The sequence below is a fragment of the Solanum verrucosum genome, unplaced genomic scaffold (genome assembly GCF_900185275.1).
Source record: "Solanum verrucosum unplaced genomic scaffold, falcon-dt-bn FXZP01000040.1, whole genome shotgun sequence".
In the NCBI taxonomy this organism is placed as follows: domain Eukaryota; kingdom Viridiplantae; phylum Streptophyta; class Magnoliopsida; order Solanales; family Solanaceae; genus Solanum; species Solanum verrucosum.
Window position 1 is genome coordinate 2,826,438 of NW_026020323.1, and position 17,062 is coordinate 2,843,499.

Here is a 17,062-nt window from a genome sequence, read left to right on the forward strand (position 1 = left end):
ATACCAACAATCTGCTAATAATACAAACTTCACTATCACACATATTAGAAAAAAAAAATGGCTTCTCTATCCGTCTCTGTAAAACACACTCTGCCTTCTCTGCTCCAGTATGCTCAAACCCCAAAAAACCCCATCTCCCAAAACCTCACCATTGTCTCCAGATCATCACAATCCCAGTTTTATGGCCTTAAGGTCCTTCATTCACCTTCTTTTTCAACCCCATCTTCTTCAAGAACTTCAATTGTTGCGAAGGTAAATTGCATTGCATTGCATTTTTTTGACCTCTTAGCTCTTCCGTTTTCATTGGTTTTCTTGTCGATTCAATTTTGTTTTGATATTTGTAGGTGAATAAAGGTTCGGCGCCTCCACCATTCACATTGAAAGATCAAGATGGAAAAAATGTGAGTCTCTCCAAGTTTAAAGGCAAGCCTGTGGTGGTTTATTTCTACCCTGCTGATGAAACACCTGGTTGCACCAAACAGGTATAGATTGCTCAATGACAGTTAGATTTTCCAGTGATTCTGTTTCGTGTTAGCTATGAAATTTCACTTTCATGCAGAAAAGATTTATGCTTTATTCATAGTGGACTGATGAATTAATTCTTGAAAATAATGAGTTGTAGATTAAATTTAGGTACATGGTTAATGATAATATGCTTGGCTAGTACTAGAAACGATAAGGTACTTGAATTGCAAGGTTCTGTGTTGAATGACCTTCCAATTCTGACCTATTTGTAGCTTGTCAATACATTAGATCCTCTGTCTCAGATGTCTCTTGTCTCAAACCTACTAATAGAAATTAATTATTGCAACCCTTGAAAGGACATTGTTATGAAATGTTGATTTAAAGTAGAAACCAAACATGGATATTGATGAACTATTTGAACAATGGTGTTATGTTCCTAAACACCTTTATAGGCTAGCGTAGAAAATGAGTTTCCTTTGAACGGTTTTGGTGGCACGTCCTCTTAAAAGTAACAAGATAGACTTACTGTTTGAACATCATCCAGAAATCACTGGAGAATTGCTTCATCCTTCTTGTGTTATATCTTTTTAGACTGGGATTAAATTTCTATTATCCTGAAACAAAAGTTTTGTTCGTTTGTTTCTAGTTTATAGTGGTTGAAAATTGAAGTTGTGGAGTTACAGCAAGTCAGCAACAACTTCATGAATAGTTGATAGATTACATTGAACTATTATTTTCGATTTCACAACTTTGTAGCAATGATCTTCAAAAGTTACTTGGAGCTAACCAATATGTGAAAACTGTCTGCAGGCATGTGCCTTCAGGGACTCTTATGAAAAATTCAAGAAAGCAGGGGCTCAAGTTGTTGGGATTAGTGGTGATGATATTGAATCCCACAAGGTATTAAATATTTACTTGCTCAATGCATTAAACGGCTAAATATTCTGTTGTCTGGTACTTTATTTCTATTGCAGGTTAACTGGAGAGTGCTAGTTCTCCTAAACTAAATTACATTGTTCTTGCTCTTCCTTCGTGTCCTTATGTAGGACAAATTGACTATTTGAAATACCTATTCTGTTCCACAGAGTATTACATATACGAATAACTAGAAGTAACTTTATAGTTTCTTTGAGCAGATGGTCTTTCGGAGACAACCTCAGGTAGAGGTAAGGTCTGCATACAATTTACTCTCCCCAGACTCCACTTGTGGGACTATACTAGGTATGCTATAGGTGTAGACAACTAGTAAACTATCTGAGGGTTTAGTGTCACAGAGCTGAGATACAATGTTATTAGGGAACTCTGGCAAAATGTATGCATTGCCTGATGAAAAAGGAAAAAACAAAGGAAAAGTAGTAGTCTAACTGTCCCTTTTAAGTTATGAGGATCCTTTGGGTGATTAAACATGGTAACAATCTTTCAAGGAGCATTTGTTGGGATTTCTGACAAAGTACAGTCACTACTAAATGTCTGAATTTGTGATTGTGTTTCGTTTCTTCTCATGTCAAGGATATACTCCTAGTTATCCTGTATTCTGAACTTCTTTATTAGATATTGTCGTCACCTTTCATTAATGTTCTCTAGATTTAGGATGCGTAGTGTTGTTGACTCTTTTGAGGATAACTGACATGTTTTATTCTGCAGGCCTTTGCAAAGAAGTACAGACTCCCATTTACCTTGTTGTGTGATGAAGGCAACAAAGTTAGGAAAGAGTGGGGAATCCCAGGAGACCTATTTGGTACATTGCCAGGTAGACAGACTTATGTGCTTGACAAGAATGGAGTGGTTCAACTCATATATAATAATCAGTTCCAACCTGAAAAGCATATCGATGAGACATTGAAGTTACTTCAAAGTCTTTAAACGTCAAGGTTTCCCCTTCTACATTCTTTTCCTGCCTCTAGCCAATAAACTTCTTGTACTTTTTCTGCCACTAATGTGTGCCAATTGTATGTTATATGATAGGCTGTACAACCACTTATATATTTAATAGATGTCAAAGGAGCTGTTAGTTTAAAGTCATGCTACAATTTATGCTGTAGAATGTTGAACTCGGGTCTCCCATGAGAGATAAGTTTGTATATGAGCCTTTGCTCTGGTTGTAATAACTGCATAATGGAGAATTTTCTTCAATTGCCTGAACTTGGCACTTCTTACAATTGTTGATGCCCCGACAGTGGTGGATCATATAGTAAATTGCAAATGAGAATGGAGTCACTCGTGATGATCTTGAAATATTAATCTTTATTCCTTACTTTTACTGATAAAAATAGAAGTTCTAGTCATAAGCTGAGATATTTAACATTTGTGGATACCTTGCTTGACCTTTCATACATGTGATGTTTATTCCTTATAATGAGTAGATAAATATGCTGCATAAGCAGTAGGTATACAAGAAATAATAGGCTAATTAAGTAGGAAACTTTCAAATGTTACTGAATGAAGCTACTTCTCCTCTGCATAATCTTGGCTGTTGTAGGGGGTAAAGGCTTCAGCCAACCAGTTCGTCTTCCTCCAAAATTGCCATCCCATCTCTTGGCAGATTTCATCGCTATGGTTAATACTGAAAGTAGAGATGCAATTTCTCTTGTAGAATCTTGTCGTCCTCTTCATGATCTCCATCTCTTGTGTTATCTGTTCAAGCATTTTCTCAACAGATGGAAGCTTAAACAGATCATCAACAAGTCGTGATAGCCATATGCAACGTATCTCAGCTGAATGCAGGTTTGAAACACTTTCAAGGTAGCCCACGAAAGCCATATTTGGAATCAACGGGTGGATTGTACCCCTGTACAAGGGTATCATGCCTGAGGGTAACTCTACCAGACTGCGAAAGGGATCAGGTAATATAGCTTTGATCTTTTTCTTCCCATCAAAACCAGTTGCAAGTATGACAACATCAGCTTCCAACTTGGTGTTGTCCTCGAATTCAACTCCTCCTTCCCAGAACCACCACTTTGATGTTCTTTTGAACATGATTTTACCCTTATCAGCCTCAGTGAAGAAATTCTCAGGCAAGATAGCCATCTGACATGATGCATAATCTTCCTCAAAAGGGTGTTCTGGCTTCAGTCCATACTTTTCTAGTGGAAGTTTCCATTCCAAATACGACTCGATTAATTTAGAAGCTGCTCTTCTCTGTCACCATATATAAGCGCGTTTTTGTTTGTTAGTCCTAAGCCAAATGATGATGCACTAGCTAGATTGAGAAAGAAAAAAAAGAATGGAGCTCACCATGGGAGAAAGCATGTGGCAAAGAAGGGTCCTAAACAAGCCTTGATTTGGTCTTTCATGGAGAAACTGAGAAGATCTAGTTGAATAGAACAAGTAAAATGGCAAACCCCAAATAGAGTAGTGTGGAACTGTCCAATGCAAAGTCCTTACAACCATTGTACAGGGTTGCCCTTCAGGTCCTACAAGTAGTTGTTACAAACAAATTAATAAAGTGAATTATCTTGTTGCGTTCGGTAAACTCAGTAGTTTTGACTCAAATTATATATTTGTATTGAAAATTTATCAAATTATGATCCAGAATTCATAAATTTCTAACTCGAATGGTTTTCAATTCTACTGTGAAAATTCTATATTTAATTCGTGTGGCTTTGAAAGAAATTATATCTATGATGTTGTCCTGAGGTCAAAAGCATGAGACTTGAAAAATCAAAAAGGTGTTTTTGATATTTTAGAAAAAATTCAAGCTTCTTTTTTTCCTTATTTTGGTCCCTTTTTTGGTGACATTTTCTTAGAAAAAATAAATATAATTGTAAAGTTGAGGCTTACGTGAACCATCATGATGTATGTTTGGAGTTGATAAATAAATATATGCACTTGCAATTTTCTAAAAGATTAGTAGTACTGATGTCAACAACCACAATTTATTTTCCTTTTATGGATTTAGACAAATTAACGTCCTTTCGTTGCCTGTTTTTGGAAATTTATATTTTGTTGTAACAATCTCTAGTTGATCAAGTGGAGCAACTATTCAATTTGTTACGACAACCACACTTTTAATTACTATTAGAAACCACACAAACAAACAATCAATAGATGAGAAGCCATTTTATATGGAATAAGAAACACGTTGACACGTGAAAGAACACTATCGATCGATGTTTGTAATTTTCTGATATACTATTTGAGAAAAATATAAACAAGTCCCTTCGTATCCAAATTGGCTTTGAATATATAGAGTTGAAAAAGAGTCTATTATGAATTCGTTAATATTTAAAAAAAATTAAACTGAAATTACCAAGTCTTTTTAAATATAATACATTAATTCCAATTGCCTTCCTGACGTGTGACAATCTCATTTTAGATTATCATAAATTGTTAAACACATAGTACTATTACTTGAAGATATTTAAAATTCAATACACTAGGTTAATTAATAAGGATCATATATTATATATACTTTTGACTTATAAATAATTAAGGAATTACATAAAGTATTAATTAATTACCTTGATTAGCTTCAGCACATTCAACAGCAAGATCAATAGCTGATTTTTTATAGCCAACAACAACAACTTTCTTCCCTTTCATAAGTTTAGTAGATGCTTCTTGGTCAAGTTTAGAGTAATCAAGGGTATGAAGAACTTGACCATTGAACACTTGTGGCCCTTTTTTTTCTGGAAAATTTGGTATATTTGGGATATCTCCATATTTACCAGTGCACATCACCACAAAATCAAACGCATACCACTGATACAAATAAAACATAAAACGTCAGAAAGTTTGAAATTTGAATTGTTTCACATAAATTGAGACAGATAGAAAGAAGAACCTGTATGGTTTGAGATTGATTGTTACGAACAGCAACTTCCCAGACAGGATTGCCAGTCAACAAACTTCCATATTCACCAAAATAATTCATTTCTCGATCACCTACGAACTTAATTTCCACAACCTTAGAGTTGAAGTTGAAGAATTTCAAGACATCAAAATGTTTAGCATAAGAGTATAAGTAGTCTAATATTTCCTCATAAGTAGGGAAATTGGTATTATCCCTTTGAGTCCATGGAAAATCAGAGAACTCATAGTCACATCGAGGGGTTTGCAATTTAGTGGACCTATAAGAACAGTGTTTCCACACCCCTCCTAGACAGTCCGTTGCCTCGAACACGATTGGATCGTACTTGGCTAGTTGTTTAGCGGCTGCTATGCCACTTATTCCACCACCAATTATTCCGATTTTTGAACGGATAATAGCCATATCTAGCTTGAGTAATCAAAGTAGGGAAATTGGAAGTGTGTGTATATGTGTAAATATTTCTCAAGATGGGATGGTTTGGAATGATGGTTTAAGGTGGTATTTATAGGAGTAAGTTTGCATGAGATGTGAAATGAATGGCACGTGATTAGACTAATTCTAACAAGCAAACAATCTTATTCAATTTTTGATGTTGTACATGTGTTAGGTTCTTTAAAATTACACTATTTTTGAAGAATCTGATACACATCTGCTAACATTTTTTAAGAGTTTGAGCAACATAGACTACAAGTAAGATAATTAGGTTATATACGGTTAATTAGTGTACAAAATATTTATATAGTCAGATTATCTTATAAATAATGTGAAATTTGAATATAAGAATAGGTTACTTGATATAACAGATAAAAGTGAACTGATCATATAAAAGTTTGTTATATGAGAGATTTTTAATTATAACTTAAAACTTATTAATTTATACTAAATGTATAATTAGAGATTAATAACTACTCCAACATATTTATTTTAATTAAGATTTGGTTGACCTTTACCTCCTTGGCTAAATTTTATTGTATTATTGTACTAGTATCGTTGTTATGGGAAGTTTGTTAGTTATGAAATGGAAATTTCATGTGGTCAAATTAATATTCAATTTGCTTAATTCTAAAACTATGTGTATCTGTTAAACTTCATTGCATCTTGCGACCTTTTATTTAGCATCTGACTTTTGGAGAATTCCACAGCTGGTTGGGAGATCAAATTTGCTGCCTAATTCAGTATATTTTGTCATATTTATTGAAGAATTATTAGAAATATATATATACTATAGTCTATATTATTCGAACAATTATACTCCCTCATTCTATACTAGTTATCAAGGTTATTAAAAATACTTGTCATTATATTTTATAAAATCAAGAGTAATTAATTTTGTCCGACTTCTCCCTTAATATTAACACTTTCTTTGAATGGTTGTTATGTATTATCTCATACTACCGATCAAAACAGACACATTTTTATATATCCACAATGGCACCTTTTTTCTTAATTGGAAATTTATTTTAAAAATAGTAGATAAATAAAAGTGAATGAAGTGAGTATAAATTTGAAAAGCTCAAACTAGTGATTAGAAATCATTTTAGCACTACCCCACCATCCAACAATGCTTTATAAATCAAATTCACCCCTCAACTTTGAATAATAGACATTTTGTTCCGACCTCCGACCCCTCTCCTTTTATCCTATGAAATGTTTGTATTACTTATAGCATTTTCGCTCGCCATCTATGCAATACCTTTTATCATAGATTTTTATTTAAATTCATTATCACTATAAGTAGAATAATCTTGTTATGAATTTGTTACAAAATCTAACGCTACTATTTTATGATTTTTATTTTAGTATTACATTTATTAAGTTCATGTATAGTAATATATACATATTTAGTTGCGTGCATGTTTGTGTGTGTATTATTGGTTGATTAATTTTATAAGAGAAAATTTAAAATTAAATAATTTTATTTATACTAAATTCTTATACTTGGATTCAATAAGAATAAATGGAGTAAAACAAACGCTAGTAATTAAGCCATAAAATAATCTTTTGATTAGAAACTTATGTCAACTACTCCATCTTGGTATGACTTGACACTAATACAAAGAGCGTAATTTTGAAAGTATAAATTAAGAAGATGAAACGTGTATACTAGTATTACAAGAGTAAAACGAAAGTCACAACTCCTTTTATATCATATGAAATACAATAATAATACTCTCTCTTTTCTTATTTTATATGATGGAGTTTTGCTAGGAAATTTTTTCAAATGTTTACTTTGACTATATATAAATAATAGTATAGGGTACAATTGTAAGTTAAGATTGAAAATTTCGTTTGAAGAGAAAATATCATTTTTGCATATGTTTGTCAAGTGAAATTTAATTTGTTAAATCATTCTGTCTAAAATCAAAATGACGTTAGTTGAAATGTGATTGTTGTACCATTGATCGCAGAAGATGGGTTATTCCTTTTTTAACTAGAAGTTTCAAGTTTGACTTTTAGCTCGGAGTTTAAATTCTCATTAATATGAAGCGTTTCTCTCTGAATGGACCCTAAGAAGAGTAAATTCAGATGTATTTGTGCTCTAGTGTCACTACGCCAAAAATGATCTTTAGAGACACTTGAATAATGGCAATAGTTTAATTGCCGTTAAATATGTTTTTTTAGTTGTAATTAACACTTTTTGTAAGTGTTCCTAAAGCCTATAACGATATTGGATCAATGACAATTAACTAATGTTGATAAAAAATTTAACACTCTTTTTTAATGTATATATTTATTGTCGCTAAAAATTATTCTTATTGTAGTATAATACTGAACACCAGATGAAAAATATTATTTATTGCGTCGGAGTTTTTTATTTGATGATTTAATTTTTCATAAACTTAATGAAGACGTGAAAAAATGTATAGTGCCAAATCCGTATTCTTTAATCCCTAAATTAGCATTCAAATTATTGTTTTTTCTTGATTTTGTTCTAATAGTATCATACAAGCTGGGGGACAAAGAAAATTCTTTAAAGAAAAGTAAAACTATTTTTATGACCGACAAGAAATTGAAAGTAGAATTATTTCGAAGTCGAAGGAGTGTGAGCTGGTTATGCTGGCCAATCACAACAAGCCATGTGTTTTAGCCTCCTCTTAACTCAAGCATCATATAATATGCCTATTTTTATTTATATTTAAAAGACATGGACTAATATTTTGACAGAAAAGTAGTAGAATGTTCTCAATAATCATAATTTTTTTATTTTTTTTAAAAATAAAGTTATTTATTTTTTGAAAAATACTTTCTGAAAAAATATTATTTGTGGAAAACATTTACATCCCTACCAAACACAATAATACAGGCTGCTAGTTTTATTTCGTGAGGGTGGTGGCTGGCGATAATTGTTGTACGATGGGAGAAAAGAATATTGTAGTAAAAACAGAAAAAGTTTTATTCGCAGGAGTCATTGAGAAAAAAAAAAAAAAGAAGAAGAACCAAATCACCTAAATAAATACAAAACAAAAAAGTGATTTTGAAAAAAAAAATGTAGTACTTAATTTACTTAGGTTTGAATTAGTATTTACATTAAGAGATCTAAGGGTTGGATAAGAGGAATTAATTTTGAGATAATTTTTAAATGATTTTTAATTCGTTGTTTGGTTACAAAGATTGGGATAACTTATTCCAGAATTAACAATTACTCATGAGAGAAGTTGTCCCCCTTACTGGGGTGGAATAGTAATCACATGATAACTTATTTTGGGCAAAATATGTGAAATAACAAAAATATCCCCTTAAACTCTCTTTTATACACCATTTTTAAATTTATGTATATTAACATAATTTTTAACAATATTTATAACAACGTTCACAACCTTAATTAGTCGTTATTTTTCTATTAAAAAAATTACATTTTATAAATACAATTTTTATTATGAATATATTACAAGTTAAATTTATTTGTCTAATTCCTATGTTTATTTATATGTTGTTTTTCTTAAAATGTTACTCCACTACTAAATCACATATTTTTAATTAAATAGTTTATTACTCACTTAAAAATTATATTTTATATATCAATTAAAATGTAGATAACTTTAATAATAAAATTTATTTTACTTTAATAAACTTTAAATGAATAATTTTATTTTTAAGTTAAATAAGATGAAAGTTTTATTTTCAAACTAAATAAGATGAAAATTTCATTTTTAAGCTAAATAAGATGGAAATTTTATTTTTAAGCTAAATAAGATGGAAATTTTATTTTTAAGTTAAGTAAGATGAAAATTTAATTTTAAAACACACGGCACAATCATAGAAATGCACACACAAAAATATTTAACCTAAATAAGATGAAATTTTTATTTTTAAGAATGAATAACTAAAGCTTGCAAAGAGAAAAAAAAACTAAATAAGGTGGAGGGTATTTTTGTAAACAAACAACTTATTCTTAAAAATTATGCAATGAATATAAGTTTGAATATGACAAACCAAACAAGCAATAGAAACTAATCTCAACATAATTTATCCAATATAACTTATCCAGCATAACTAATCCTAGCATAACTTGTATTCAAACCAAACAACCCCTAAGAGTTAAAACAAACATGGTCTAATTTAATTTAGGAAACTTGTCCTTCAGATTTTATCGTGTAATTGGACTTAGCTTAGAAGCTATATAGATACATCATAATTCAATAATTTTAACCAAAATAAGTATATGTACTTAAAAAATTTAGCTAGATAAGTACATATAACAAATTTCGAACCTATAAAATCAAATAAAATATAGTTAAAGAATTTGAATCTATAAAGTTCAAAGTTATGATAACGATTACACTTGGCGGGAAGAAGTTAAAGAGAAGTATGCATGAATGCTTCATTCTCACGTAAGAAGTAGTTAAGAATTAAGGAACGTAGCGTTTGAAGATTTTGTGCAGCCCCATGGGATGGAAACAAATGAAACATCCAAGAACATGTGAAGAAGCTTATAGGAAATTAATTAAAGAAACAATCTTCTCTCGAATATTTGAAATGTATTATGTGGAAAATACATGATTCATGCACCAAATTTTAAAGAATAAGGCCACGGTACGTTTTGTCACATTATTATTAATAATAAATTCATATGTAATTTTATCTCAATTTATCATTCAATAATAATGAATCACTAACATTGTTTAGTGAAGACTACACGTCTTTGTAAGATCACTTTCACAAAACACAACTGGGAATATTCCATTCCTGATAATGATGACCATAATATATTCAACTACTATTTCTTTCGTTTAGGATATTAATTCGTTTTCTATTCTTTTACAAGTAAAGCTTAAATGTTAACTATGCTAGTTAGGAGCCTAATGATGTAGCTAAAGGATATTAACGTTTGTTGCCACATGCATGAAGGTTGTAGGCTCAAATCATGAAAATAACTAGTTAATTATGTCTTGAACTTTTTTCTTATATATTTTAGGAAATTCATAATTCCTACTGATTTAGGAGACTTTTTATCCTAATATATTTGTGGGTTTCGGAGAACCTTGTTCGTAATTGGGACTATTTGGGATCTATATATAAGGGATATAGTTGAGATTCCAAAGCATTGTACACTTGTTCTTTTGTTTCATAGAGGAAATTAAATTCTCTGCTTTTACTTAAAGGATTGGGCCTAATCGAACCTCGTTAATTTTTGTATTTTTTTCTTCTCTATTTCTTAGTTCGAAAAACTACATAACTAGCCATACTTTACTATCATATATACATACTTTACCTCTAGTTTAAAAAAATTACATGTAATACTACTTTTTAATAATTATACCATATATTTTAAAAAGTTAAACCAGATACACAAATCTCTTAAATATGGTATTGAATAATTATCTTAAAATATAAACTCTTTAATTAATGGTACAGTAACAATTTAAATTACTTTATGTCACATTAATTGTTTCCCTTCCCCAATCCCATTACATGTATGTATCTTACCCCCCACCCCCACCCCCACCCCACGTAATTAATACACATCCACCATCTCTCCTTCTTTCTTAGTCCTCTCAATATATGTTTGCATGTTCTAAATTCATAACCAAATCTTCTTCCTCTTTTTTTGTGAAGAAAAATATTTTATTGATATCCACACCAATAGCTACATTGTAGCCAAAATAAAAACTGAAACTATGTGTTCTATTGTTCTCTATACATCAATATAACTTCTATATATCAACTATTCATTTAAGTATGTCCTCTATCCATTCTCTTTGCCTTTGATTCAGCTTCCTACATAGGAATGTGTCTTTTCGCATCCTGCATTCCTGTTTTATTTGGTCTGTTATCACTTGTGGTTGCACTATTTTGAGTTCACATAGAGCAATGTTTCGCGTCTTACAGATTCTGTAAATGAGGGAAGCTATAACCCCATCACCAGCATTCTGCATCATCTTCTTGTTGTGCTTCTATCAAGTCTTCTTCATATGCCTTTCAGCTCCCATCTATGAACTCCGATGTCCATCCATTGAAGGATATTCTGCAAACATGTCTTTGAATATATACATTCAAAGAACAAGTGCTCTACTGTTTCTCGCTCAATTCCACATGTTAGGCACTTCTCATCTTGGCTTAGTCCTAGGTTCCAAAGCCTATTTTTTGTGAATAGTCTCTCATGTAATGTCATCCAGCTAATGAAACTATGCTTTAGAACTCCTTTGCCCCAAACTCATCTGCTTCATGGCCATTTCTCATGATCCCCATGCCTCCATTTATATCCGCTTCCTACGGTATATTTCTCTGTATGTGCAAGCCACCAATTTTGAATGTATCCAGGGGAAAACTTACCTTTAATTTGACAAATTTTCTTCCAATACCAATAATTATCACTTGGGCTCTCATACTCCCACCATTCTTGATCTTTCAAGTAGATATGGTTTACCCATTTGACCCACAAATTATCCGCCTTTTGAGCTATATTCCACACATACTTCCCCACAGCTGCCTCATTCCATGTTATGCACTCAATCAATCCCAATCCCCCTTCATTTTTTGCTCGACATACCACATCTCATGCAATTAATGGAGGTTTGTAAGTGTGGATTTTCCATGTCCATAGAAAATTCCTACAAATAGCAGTAATATGTTTGAGCACCTATTTTGGCATAATGAGCATTGCAGACCTATAGTTATGTATATGTAGGAGGACAATATTGACTAAAGTTACTCTCCCTGCATAAGAAAGATGTCTAGAACCCCAGCTTTTTATTCGAGCAGTCAGTTTATCAACCATTGATTCACAATCAATTTTGAAGATTTTCCTTGCTGAAATAGGTACTTCTAAGTACCTGAAAGGTAGAGTCCCCCTTTGATATCCAGTTAGCTCACATACATCTTCAATACATTGCCTCTCCATATTAACACAATAAATGTTAGATTTATCAACATTTGTGTGTAGTCATGATGTGTTGGAAAAGCTTTTGAGGCTCCTAGCATCAGTAACATGGACTGGAAATTTCCTTTGTAAAACATGAGCACATCATCTGCAAAACATAAATGGTTAAGTTTCAAACTTTTACATTGTGTGTGATATGCAAATTCATCATTGGTAGAAGCTAGATTTATCAATCTCGTGAAGTATTTCATGCAAATTACAAATAATAATGGAGATATGGGGTCCCCCTGCCTCAATCCTCTTTTCCCTCGGATATTACCATACAAGCCTCCATTAATAGCAATAGTGTAGCAAGGGGTTGTTAAGCATTCCATGATCCATCTCGTAAAAAGTGGCAGAAAATTCATTGCATGCAACATATCCTTGACAAATTCCCATTCCACTGTGTCACAGGCATTCCTCAGGTCAATTTTGATCAAGCAGCTTTCTTTAGTGTTCTTCTTGTTGTATCTCTGCACCAAATATTGACAGATGAGGAAATTTTGAGCAATTGTTTCCAGTTACAAATGCGCTCTGATTATCAAAGAAGATAGTGGGAATGATTAGCCGTAGTCTGTTGCATAACACCTTGGAGATTACTTTGTAGATAGTATCACAACAAGTTATAGGTCTGTAGTCTCCCAGCCCTTCAGCATGTTCCTTTTTTGGCACTAATGTTATTACACTCATGTTTCATACTTTGAGCATTTTCTCCTTCCTGAAAAATTCAAGTATTGCTGCATTGAGATCATCTTTGACTATATCCCACGAGTCTTTGAAGAATTGGCTAACATATCCATCTAGTCCCGTGCTTTTATCCCCCGAAATTGCATTTAGGACTTCTTATATCTCCTGCGTTGTTACTTCTCTTTCCAATGTCCTTCTTTGCTAAGAGTTGACAAGTTTACCCCGATGTACCACCCTACTGCATACCACATCTCTGTCACTTTTCGCAGAGCCTAAAAGTTCTTTATAAAAGTCAACAAAAGCTTGAGCAATATCATCCATGTTTGTGTGTATGTTTCCATTGAAGTCCTTTGTAGTGAATATTCTATTAATGCTCCGTCTGGCCTTAATCATCTGGTGAAAGAACCTAGTGTTGGTGTCCCCATATCTTAACCATTGGCATTTACATCTTTGTTGGAGATATTTAATCCTAGCCATATTCCATCTCTGGTAGTCCCTGTTGTAAATGACTTCTTCCTGGATTAGTACTCAATTTAGAGGGTCCTTTTGCAATCTAAGTTGGCATTTCATAATTAGTTCTTTGGCCTTCTCTATACTTCTTTCAACTTCATTGAACCTTTCTCTACTAAGAGCTCTTAAAGTTGTCTTCAGCCTATTTAATTTCTCCATCAGCTGATACATTTTTGATCCAACAATAGGTCTTTCCCAACTCTTTTCCACCCTACTTTTAAAATCTGGAGCAAGGCTCCACATGTTAAATTATCTAAATCTTTGGAGTAATCTTTGGTGCTCCATCCCATTTAATGATAGTCGGGCAGTGATCATATTGGACTTGAGTTCCAAAGTGCACCTCAGGCAATGTTACAATCCATTCCTCATTCACTAATACCTTGTCAATCCTTCTATAAACTTGGTTGGTCTCTCCTTGCTTGTTGTTCCATGTGAAAAAAGCTCCCGAGGACTTTAGCTCTTTTAGTTCACATAGCCCAATACATGATAATCAACATTATACAAAGAGGTAAGTTTCTATTTTGTTCAGTATTGTAATCTGAGGTTTCATAATTTTCATGTATCCGAGATAGAGTTCCAATTTTTTTAAAGGCCGATTTTAGGGTTTACATTGTTTGATTTTGTTCTTTCTCAAATTATTTTAATGATTGACAATTCACAAAATCAGATGATTTTGGTCACACAACAAAGGCACCCACAGACGAGATACATCAAGCAGGTCAATATGAGGTATTATAACAAATTAACAAAGGAAACAATTAGTTCAGACAGTTATATGATATGTATTGCGGTAATTTATCATTCTTTTTAAAGGAAAACCTTGAAACAGATCAAACTGTGTCAGTTGCATCAAATTACATCCATGTAAGCAATTCAGAAAATAACAAATCATGTTGGAGCAATCTTTCTACTCTCATTGAGTGTAGTCCCTTCAGATACATCTGAATTTTTAATTAGTGGCAGTGCCCTTTCCTCTTTTAGAAATTCATGAACTCGAATGTCTCAACAATATTGTGAAGAAAATCTCAAAACTTTAAGATACAAAGGAAGGATTTGAGGAAGAAGATGAAGTTTACAATTTCAGAATTATTATGGTTTATGATTTCGTAATTATTGGAAAACTGGTAAGATTCGATATGCAAGAATCCTCTTAATCCATTTTAGTTTTTAATTATTCATCAATTACTCCTTTAATTAAGGAAATAAGTTACAACCTTTTAATTCAAAAGTATTAAATCATGTATCTCATCTTTTAAATATGCCATATACATGTTTCTAGGCGAGTCATGGTACATGTATCTAAAGGTCATAAAGTGGTATATAACGTAATATTAGAAACTATTGTGAATTCTAGTAATTTGGACCTAAAATAATGAGATCTAAGTAGTTTGCTCTTTGTTGTTTATGATTGTGTACTAATTACCCCACAATATTTTCGATAACCATATATAGGAGTATTGGCTCCATCCAGCCATTGTGACGTTTAAATAGAGCTTGCAATAGCACTGGCTAAAATTAAGCATTAAAATTAGAGGTGACAAAATCAAATTCAATTGGTTCAATATGTTCAATTCGTTTAAGTTTGGGTAGATTATTGACCCGCCCATTTATCAATTTATCCCATTCCAACCCAACCCATTTCAATTCATAGAAAATTGGATTGATATGTAACCGAAATTGACTCAAGAGAAATTATGTCAAAATATTTTAAATTTTATTTTAAGAAAATCGATATGTTATATATAGTCATAATAAATAAAAAATAATTTTATTAGCTATTAAATTATTGGGGAAAAGCTGAAAAATACTCTAACTTTGGTCGAAATTGTTGTTACAATACCAAACTTTGGAAAGGACCTTTTACCCCCTGTACTATTAATAGTGTATTTTAAATGTGCCTACGTGGACATCATAAATATTGCATCATTTTAAATAGTAATGTGTCCACGTGGGCATATATATACCTTTAAAATACACTATTAAATAGTGCAGAGGGTAAAAGGTCCTCCATAAAGTTTGGTATCGTAAACGGCAATTTCGGCCAAAGTTGGAGTATTTTTCAGACCATTTTCCCTAAAATATTGTAAGAGAATAAATAAGCAATTAAAACTTAGTAAAAAATGGGTTTAGTTGAGTCTTGACCAGTTCTATAATCCATTGCTCAACCCATTTTAACACAATCGTTTTGACCCAAATCAAATTTGAATTGGGTTAGATCTTGTTCCGTTTATTATTTTGATCTATTATGATCCGTCCAATTGTCATTATGAATTAGATAATTACACGTCCATTCTGCATTGTATTGCATTGTAAGTTACATTTTTTTACTATTTCCTTTTTTTCAACTGTCGCCTCTGATTTAAAAAAACATGACTTTGACGTAATAAATTGGACTATGGAAGGACCTACAAATCTTACGGGACTAGTAAATCTGAAATAATCTAATCAAAGTCTAATTGAGACATTTTTTTTCCGAATAAATGTCTCAATTCATGACTGAGGACCTTTATTTTACCCATTCCATGTTATGCAATATTAAATACAAACTTTGTAATATAATACCCAAAAATTCGACATTAGATGTGAATGTAGAAAATGAAATTTCGACCATGACCTCTATTCGAATGGTTCAATCTAAACACTTTGACTTAAAGGTTGAAGTCAAAGAATCGTTCGACTTGGTACTGCATAGTACAAATTCAACTTAAAATAATAAGGCTAAATGTATCTGATATTTTCAATTGCCAGTAATTTTTATTTAGAATCAAATTTTGGAATAGTATTTGCGCATGTTTTTAGAGGTCCATTGCGTAGAAAAGTTATGACACATAATATATATCACCTCCTTAAATTATATACCTCTGTTCAAATTGGATCAGACTTGAGTTTTACGGCTTATTGAGATTTGAGACTAATGCGTATTATTAAAGGATGTGACTTACTCGAAATTATTAACTAATTTACATAACGAGTATATTTGCATTTGATTATATGCACAAATGTTTTTTTTCAAAATTTGAGTTGAAAGTGTCTAATGAATACACTATATTATGTGGTCTATTCTAGTTAACGTATCTATATAAAGTTCACTGAAAATTTCTCAAAGTTATTGATGTATTCAGCCAAATAATAAAGAAGCTGCCAAGTTAGTAGAAAATAATTAGCTGTTAAAGAATACTATATGATGGTGTTACCCTCAAGGACCCCCTTCGTTAACTGCTAATTAATTA

The 17,062-nt window shown here is 32.0% G+C and overlaps 2 protein-coding genes across 2 annotated transcripts; one reads left to right on the forward strand and one right to left on the reverse strand.

Annotated features, from left to right (window-relative positions):
• On the forward strand, positions 1-2,684 carry LOC125835508 (peroxiredoxin Q, chloroplastic). Its single transcript, XM_049514640.1, has 4 exons — positions 1-252; positions 345-482; positions 1,276-1,365; positions 2,110-2,684. The coding sequence occupies exons 1-4, from the start codon at positions 58-60 to the stop codon at positions 2,326-2,328; spliced, it is 642 nt and encodes a 213-aa protein (XP_049370597.1). The 5' UTR covers positions 1-57; the 3' UTR covers positions 2,329-2,684.
• Positions 2,685-2,859: 175 nt separating this feature from the next.
• On the reverse strand, positions 2,860-5,695 carry LOC125835437 (probable flavin-containing monooxygenase 1). Its single transcript, XM_049514565.1, has 4 exons — positions 5,249-5,695; positions 4,926-5,166; positions 3,700-3,878; positions 2,860-3,603 (listed from the first exon to the last, which is right to left on the reverse strand). The coding sequence occupies exons 1-4, from the start codon at positions 5,675-5,677 to the stop codon at positions 2,911-2,913; spliced, it is 1,542 nt and encodes a 513-aa protein (XP_049370522.1). The 5' UTR covers positions 5,678-5,695; the 3' UTR covers positions 2,860-2,910.
• Positions 5,696-17,062: the final 11,367 nt, after the last annotated feature.